A 9,047-nucleotide genomic window follows, 5' to 3' on the forward strand; every position below is an offset into this window, starting at 1 on the left:
ATAATATAATATTATGTTAATATTATGTTTAAAAATATATACAAATACCTACCATCAAATCGGACCCATAGTTTACCACGATTATTGCGTACAATCAGATTTATCTGAGAATCTGATGACGTTTAAATTTTCTGAGCAATTCACCATGCATTCCGCAGTGGATGATACAGCTAGGAACCAAGAATTGCGAAAACGTTTCCGCCCGTGGATTTATGATTGCCGTCAGTTGAAGGCTTGTTTTGGAGAAAGTGAACGTTTTAGTATAACGTTAGCTAGATAGCAAGCTACATGCTTATTTTGTCAAATAATAACAGTATTTGTTACTTAATAGCTTGTGGGGCGTGATTTAGCCATTTCTAAAGGTTGCCATAAGGTGAGTTGGCAGAAATTAATCGAATGAATGTTGTTTCATAGCTACATTTGTGGGTAGCTAACGTTAGCTAGCTAGCTATGTTTCAAAAGTAACCAGCCTCCCTTGTTGGCTAGCTAGCTAATATTTGTAAAAAAAATATATATTTTGGATATTATTTGGTAACATTTCATTTGAAGGGGTCCTTATTACAGTGTAACTACTACTGTAACAAGTATTGTAACGTTAGTTGATTGTAATAACTCATAGGTATACTGTAATAACATGATGTAACTGCTGGTAATTGCAGTCTGTAATTACAGTGGTTTAACAACAAATACGTGTTTATTTTATTCTCAGCTGCATCCGGTTCAATAGTAACTGTCATAAGGTCGTAATCTCTTGTGGACAGATTCGCTGAGTGTTGCGAGATTTAAACAATTGGAGGCTCAATAGGCTATAATTACCTACCTGTGAATGCGCACTCTTTAAAATCTCCACTCAATGTTGTTGCTAGCACATTGCCCCCAAAAGTGTACCATCTGGGTTAACATGGTTGAGTTTACAAAAACAGATCAAATATAGATAGGTCAACCTCACTGACTGGGGTTTACCATACGGGTGTCATCCGAGATGGCGGCAGGTTAGCCTAGTGTTTAGCCAGTAACCGAAAGGTTGCTGGTCGAATCCCAGAGCAGACTATGTGAAAAATGTATCGGTGTGCCTTTGAGCAAGGTGCTTAACCCTGTAAGTCACGCAATACTATTTAAAATTATAATAAATAAAATACTCATAATGAATGCATATGTTACCCATAAGTACATAATATATCTGCATAAATACAATGTATTTGCAAGGTGTATCTTGAGGGACACTTGTAATTCACGTGTACTTATACACGTATACAAAACATTAGGAACACCTGCGCTTTTCATGAGTGACCAGGTGAAACCAGGGGAAAGTTATTTATGTCACTTATTAAATCCACTTCAATCAGTGTAGCTCAAGGGGAAGAGACAGGTTAAAGAAGGATTTTTAAGCCTTGAGACAATTGAGACATGCATTGTGTATGTGTGCCATTCAGAGGGTGAAAAGATTTAAGTGCCTTTGAACGGGGTATGAGTATGTCAGGAACTGCAACGCTGCTGGGTTTTTCACACTCAACAGTTTCCTGTGTGTATCAAGAATGGTCCACCACCCAAAGGACATCCAGCCAACTTGACACAACTGTGAGAAGCATTGAGAGTCAACATGGGCCAGCATCCCTGTGGAACGCTTTTGACACCTTGTAAAGTCCATGACCTGACAAATCAAGGCTGTTCTGAGGACAAAAGGGAGTGCAACTCAATATTAGGAAGGTGTTCCTAATGTTCCTCACAACCTGGCCCTTATTTTATGGCTTCTGGAAGTGTCATCCAAGTGGGAGGATAAACACAGTAGTACACCACAGAGTACATGTAATATCTGTATACGGTCTGATATACCACAGCTGTCAGCCAATCAACATTCAGGGCTCGAACCACCCAGTTTATAATTGTAATGAATGTGTACTTAGATAGTACATTACCCATGCTGACCCTTATTTTAAGGCTTCCGGAAGCATCATCCAAGTGAGAAAATAAACACACTAGTACACCACAGAGTACATGTAATATCTGTATAAGTACAATGTAATTACTAGGTGTTACACCGGATTTAGCTAGTTAAAATGAAGTTAATCTTGGTGTACTTGTAATTATTGTGTACCTACAACACTAGGCTAGCTAGCAAATGCTAGCGAACTACCTATGCTAAATCGTCCATGGAAAACGTACCTTTTCTCTCCTGTATTGCCGTTTTTTAACCTACAACACTGTGTATCTTTTGCGGTAATCTTTCATGTCTGTATTTTGCACACTGACATTCTTCTTGACCCTGTTCTATGCGCACTGTGTCAGCACATGTGGGCATGTTCGGTGTCGTTGTTATGTCGAGCGTGTTGCGCAGATTGACAGATCTTGCAATGTATAAATGTATAAATCATTGAGGTCTTGACAGGATGCCTTAATTCCTGGGATAAATAAATAATTGCCCCAATGCATCCCATCCAAAAGTGAGAATGTTCCTCAACGGTGAAACCCTTGCAAGGTTACATGACAGAATAAGAGTTTGCGTTATGACCATTTTAAGTTAATTTATAAACGATTATTCAACTAAGCTTAAAATGCTTACAATTTGGCAAGCATGAATAACTATGTAACAACTTTAAATTTAACTTTTTATTAATGTGTCTAAAAATGGTTAATTAATGGTTAATAACCTTTTACTGCAGTGGGCTGAATCAGGGTCACATAGAGTGTTTCTTCATAGTCTTAAACATACTGTGAAACAAAAGTATTCAGCTCACACACATGGTTATGGGCTTAAAAAAAAGAAGACACCTGTAGCATGTCAGATATTTATTTTGTGAACCCATTTTTGCCATTGCTCCTGGGCATCAGAATCCAGAGCCTTTTCTTGTAGACTTGTGTCAATGAGGTGGTCGGTTTTCAATTGGCTAACCCTTATCATGAGGTTTGTGCAGGCTGAAATATGGTGCATTGGGATGCTATCGGAAACTTGAACATTTGTAACAAGCATGGTAACACACATTATTTTTTACACCCCTGTAATTACAGACTGCAGTTACCATGTTGTTACAGTGTAACTATGAATTATTACAATTAATTACAATACTTGTTACAGTGTAATGACATATGTAATTACACTGTAATAAAGACCCCTTAGTTTACATACTCTATAATACGTAACAATATTTGTAAATGACTAAATTATTTGTTCACTACAGATGTTGTCCTCCCATATTTCCAGCTGGGATGTGCCACGGTGGAACTAGAATGATGTTAGTGGACACAATGCTAGCCCGGCAACATGGACAACAGGAGGCCTTTGGTGTTATGGAGAAGATGCCACAGGGCAGGAATTATCAGTGTGTCACATGCTTGAAATGTTTTTCCGCCCCATCCAAGCTACAGAGGCACATCCTTTCACACACAGGACAACGACCATTTGGGTGTCACCTCTGTGAAAAGGCATTTCGGCAACTAGCACACCTGAAACTCCATCTTAACACACATCTTTATCCAAAACGAACTGAACAGAAGAAGATGAATGTAAAGTCTAGCTTGCATCCAAGTGGATATGAAAATACCCCTCCTGTAAAGATAGACAACTCAAAAGCATGTTTGCAGACAGGCTCCTTGGACCCAGTCGGTGCAGAGGACACATTGGAGGTAGACATCAGGCCTACTGGACCTGTCCACATAATTGAGGAAAACTCTCTCTGTTCCCCTCGCTGTATCGCTGAACTATATTCCCCACACTCTGAGGTCGAGAGGTTTAAGAAGCAGCACACAGAAGAGGAGCCAATTAGGAACCACGATGACTGGAGTGAACCTGAGAAACAGACACTGGATGAGGATAGATCCTCCAGAGATGAAACAGTGGACAAACATACAAAAATAATTGAGAATTCAAACTCTCATAAATGCCCTGAGTGCTTTAAGTGCTTCAGCGCCCCGTCCAAATTAAAGAGGCACTGCCTGATTCACACAGGCCAGAAACCATTTCAGTGCTACCTATGCCGGCGTGCTTTTAGGCAGCTGGCCCATCTTAAGGTACACTACAGCATTCACTCAGGGGTCGCGAAGTCTAGAAGTCTCAAATCTTTCTCTCAACCCCAGAGGTCAAAAACCTGGCCAAGGAACTATCCATGTAACATTTGTGGCAAGAGATTTAAACAGAAGAGACATTTGATAGTTCACCAGCAAACTCATCAAGGTCCAGATACTGCTGTGCACCCTGATAAGTTAGAAAATACGAGTAAGGCCTGCCTTCCAACTCACACTGACCATGCTTCCCAAGTAGATTTCTCAAACTCTGAAAATGCTATAGCGTACAATACAGAGCTGAATGAAAAGAGTCAGATACATGTTGTTGAAGGTTTAGACATCTTATCTGAAGAATGGCATAACAGTGCAAAGCCTGCGTCACAAGACATTGACCTCACTCGCTCCTCAGACAGAAACAATAAGTCATCTGTGTCTAATCGCTCTGACCGTACAAACACAGGTAAGGTAAGGGAAAATCAGTGCATGCTGTGCCTAAAGAAGTTTGACTATCCCTCCAAACTCTCCCGACATCTATTGGTCCACATGGACATCAAGCCGTTCGGATGCACCGTCTGTAGTAAGTCTTTCAGACAGCTCTGCCACTTACAGAATCACATGAAGGCGCAACACGTAAAAAGCGACAATGTTTTGAAAAGTGTAGAAGATGCTCCCGACCAACCAGGTGTTATTCTATTAAAGGACAAGTCTGTTTCTGAGATGAGGAGAAATCAAAGTGAACATTTAGACCAAGTTTCTCAACCTCAGGAAGGCAGCAGAGACATCAGTGAAGTTGGTTGTTTTCTAAGCCAGTATGTTCTACCTGTCAGACCTACCTTAAGTCATTGCTCCACTGACAGTCTCTACAACTATGGTGCTCAACAACCTACATGGAACCCCAGTGGGAAGCTGCTACCTGGATTGGACTGTGATACAGTAAACAGGAAGTCTGCAGAGCAGCCTGTGTCTCTCAGACAAGTGCATAACACAGACTACACAAATACCAGTGATGTGTTGGAAAGCACACCAACACACCAATCACTGGTAGGCATATCTAAACAAAGGAGTTGCATCTTTCAAAACAAACCCACAATCCATGGCAGAGGGCGTTATAGTTGCCCAATTTGTTCAAAGCGCTTTGATGCTCCATCCAAGCTACAGCGGCATTCCCTGATCCATACAGGACAGAGGTCCTATCAGTGCCCCACTTGTCTCAAGACATTTAGACAAAAAGCTCATCTGAAGGTGCACCAGTCTGTTCATGAACAAAGAAAAGAGGCTAAACCCTCTACTAGTCATAGTGAAGACCGAGAAACCAAGTCTTTCTCAAGACCAAAAAGGACCCCATCTCCAAATGAAAAGGATGTAGTCTTTTGTAATAGGAGTCAGAAGACATCACGTGACAGTGATCTCTCTGCTGTCCCTCAATCCGACTGCCCTCTGACAAACAACGTCAACAGCCCACCACCGCCATCTGTTGCACCTAGGAAATTGGGGGGGTACCAGTGCATGGCCTGTCTAAAGAAGTTTGACTATCCTTCTAAACTCTCCCGACATCTCTTGGTCCACATGGGCATCAAGCCTTTCAGATGTGCCGTCTGTAGTAAATCCTTCAGACAGCTCTGCCACCTACAGTCTCACATGAAGGTCCACAATAGTAAGACCACACTGCATGAGGAGGGTCAACAGAGGAACATCAACTTGGCTCATCTGGACAACATTCCCCCTGAGGCTGGGGTTGTTTCTGAGGGACACGTCTTTGCAGCAAGTCTTCATCCAGATGAACCAGGCCCAAGTCAAACTTTTGGAAATAACATACAAAATAGTAATGGTGGTGAATCCTTATCTCACTACTGTTCAACAGAAAGCATGAACCAATCAACAGAAATCATCAAAAAGAATGAAACAACCCCAACCCCTGAACAGTCAGAAGACATGAAAAGCATGAAGTCAGAAAATAACTGCCTAGTGGAGCAGAAATGTATCTCGCCTCCTCAACTGACAAAGAGCACTTGGAATATTGCTGAAGAGAAACATGTGGACAAGTTTCCCTCGGATGAATATTATGGCCAGCAAAACCACCCCCTGATTCCCAACTGGTTAAACCCCTATCCATATCAACAAGAAACCGCAAATAACAAACAGACATATCCAATTGCTACTCACCGTATTCCTTACCTGGAGGAACCAGGATCTAGCCACAGTGACCAACCGGAAATACCAGTTGATGTGAATCACAAGTTAAATCTATATCAATCCCCTTTAGAATCTCCTAGCACTAATTCACAATATGAAGCTAAAGAGGAGGAAAGGTTGGAGGTTGGGCTTAGGTCAGAGTTTAATGTTACATACAAGTCAGAACCTCCCAACGACCTTCAAAGCTGCTCAGACTGTAGTCAGTGTTTTACCACCAAGGGGAAACTAAATCATCACAGGTGTTCTCCAAGACATTCAGTTGAAGAGAGGCAGGCGAGCTCATATCGGTGCGCTATCTGCTTCAAAAGCTTCGAGGCTCCCTCGAAATTGAAAAGACACTATGTTATTCACACAGGCCAGAGGCCATTTCAGTGTACAGTGTGTGGAAAGGCTTTCACCCAGGCAGGCCATTTGAAGACACACCTGCAAATCCACAGGTAAAAGACTTGGGACATTCACCTACTGTATAACGACTCTAATCACAGATCTCCACACACTCGTATCTTACTTATATTTACCATTCTCCTCTACTCTCTAACATTAGCTTTTTGAATTGCAGAATATACCTTTTATTATGTATATTTTTCTGCCTTTCTATTCTGTCTTATTTTCTTGAAGTGGCTTTTATAGATGGTATTATATGGTTTAATGACTTTGTACTATATAGTAATGTACAAGTGGTGTATTAATTGGTTTTAACAATCTGCCTATTTACAGTGTGATATTGCATGTTTATGTGTTGCCTGCATTATGAATATGTAAATATGACAGCTGTTGGTACTTCTGTTTCACACACAAAGTATACACTAGTGCAAATGTGTCTTTAAGGCAGTACTCTGGCTGGCCATGGCATTATGGTGCTAGTTGGTTATAGCTAAAATAAAATACATTTTGGGTAGGTCTTGTTTTTGGAACTGAGGTAGGCATTATTTATTCTGAAAAACATTCTGAAAAATGTTGAGGATCTTAAGAGGAGACTACCTAAGCTGGATCAACGCCATCAGATAACTTGGGAAGTCGTTTCATTGTGACTTGCAGTACCACCTATTTACACAAGATGGCATCATGTCTATTTGTTTTGGTTGGTTGAGATGCGGTTGGTTAAGGAGAAGCTTCTGACTTCTAATGACCGATGTTATTCGGGGGGACACTTCAGTGTGAAATAAACTGTTTTTTTACATGGTAGATTTTCTGTTTGACATTTAAATACATGATCATACTGATTTATGAATGTGTACTCATGTGAAGTGTTTGAACTGTCTTTAATCCTGATGTAAAGGTTCTGAAAAATGTTGAGGATCTTAAAGAGTAGACTACCTAAGCTGGCAGGCCATGACAAGATAAAAAGCTCATTGACCTGTTAGGGATTTGTGGAGTACGGATTACGGGGATTATTTTCCCCCTAAAACCATTCAAGATTCAAGCTGTTTCTTCTTTAACCCTCCTGCTGTGTTCTGGTTGAATTGGACTGATTTACAAGTTTTCTCTCTGAAAAATGTAGTTCATTTAATCTGATTGTCATATAAGGTTCCATGACTTTGTCCACACAAGGCATCTGAACACACAAAATACATTTAGATGATTTTCATGACATTTTGTGTGTTTTATTAAACTTTTGTACACCTGTGGTGTTCCCGGTCAAAAATTACCGGTCATTAGCAATGAATGGGTGAGACTACAATTGGTGTATAAAATTTAGTTCAGGCACATGCCCATTCATTATATGGACACACTTCCTCTCCCAGACCCCCACATGCATTTCTGTTTGAGCACACACACACACACACCTCACTCCCTATTCTTGGCTTCCATGGCAACCCCCACTGGAACCTTTCCCCAATAGAATCTTTCCCCCACGGGAACCACAAACAATCGCAACATTGTTTCAATAATATATAGAACTTTTCTCGCAGCTCTGGTATATAAAGCTTTTTTGAGGCCTTGCTCACAATCCATTCTGTGGCAGCACAATGACCAAACGATATACTGTATGTGAGGCTCGTGATCATATCTTTGATCATGACACTGGTGAGGAGAGAGTCCTTGTTAAACTTTGACACAAAGTAGTCTGTGTTAAATAGCACCATATGTTTAATCTGAGTATTTGTTATAGTCAAAATAAACATTCTGCTTTTTTTTTCCCTCAAAAACGAGCTGTATGAGCTCAGGTCAATGAGGCCTACGGGTCTCATAGCTAATAGAAGTTCAAAACCTGTAATGTTCACAAGAACTTAAGTTGATAAAAAAAAATTTAACACAACATTAGGTGATAATATATGCATTATTATGGATTTATAATCAGCTATGATGGGGCGGTCATTTTGGACTGGGAACACAGAATTAATTAACATGAAACGAACACAACAGGAGGGTTAAGAGTTTCACAAGATGTTATATTATGTTAAGTATATTATATTGTATGCAGTTCTACTGTATATGCAAATAAATCGTAGAAGTTTTATCCAAATGTGTTACAACAGTTCATTGACGTAAGGATAAATCAATATTGCTTGTGCGGGAGTTTTTAATGTAAAAGAAAGTGTAAGGGATGTTCTTCATTGTTTGCGCTCCCTGCTGTCACGCAATGGGGATGTGGGTAGGGATTCATTTCTGTCATTTTGTACATCTATATTAAAATCTCTCTAAATGAAACATTTTGATCTTTACTGAGGCACCTCACAAAAACCAAAATACTAATTTTATTAATGGATCAGGTCAGATATTTTTGGTAGTTACCTGTCCACGTAAGAATATCTCAAAATGCCTCAATATGTAGGCTAGGTGTAATTGACCAACAGAAGAAAACATAGACAATGCTACCCTGAACCATGGCCTTACCTGTGTAATTGACCAAC

General features: G+C 40.2%; 1 protein-coding gene across 2 annotated transcripts; it reads left to right on the top strand.

Moving 5' to 3' along the window:
- The first annotated feature begins 224 nt into the window (after window positions 1-224).
- Window positions 225-8,844, top strand: LOC139407361 (zinc finger protein 770-like). Of its 2 annotated transcripts, none has more exons than XM_071151077.1 (2): window positions 225-373; window positions 3,177-8,844. In XM_071151077.1, the coding sequence occupies exon 2, from the start codon at window positions 3,205-3,207 to the stop codon at window positions 6,631-6,633; it is 3,429 nt and encodes a 1,142-aa protein (XP_071007178.1). In that variant the 5' UTR covers window positions 225-373; window positions 3,177-3,204; the 3' UTR covers window positions 6,634-8,844. The 2 variants fall into 2 exon arrangements, with proteins under 2 accessions (XP_071007178.1, XP_071007180.1); XM_071151079.1 differs by having other exon boundaries at window positions 270-373; window positions 3,200-8,844.
- The last annotated feature ends 203 nt before the right edge of the window (window positions 8,845-9,047 follow it).

This window comes from Oncorhynchus clarkii, chromosome 4, assembly GCF_045791955.1.
Source record: "Oncorhynchus clarkii lewisi isolate Uvic-CL-2024 chromosome 4, UVic_Ocla_1.0, whole genome shotgun sequence".
Lineage (NCBI taxonomy): Eukaryota > Metazoa > Chordata > Actinopteri > Salmoniformes > Salmonidae > Oncorhynchus > Oncorhynchus clarkii.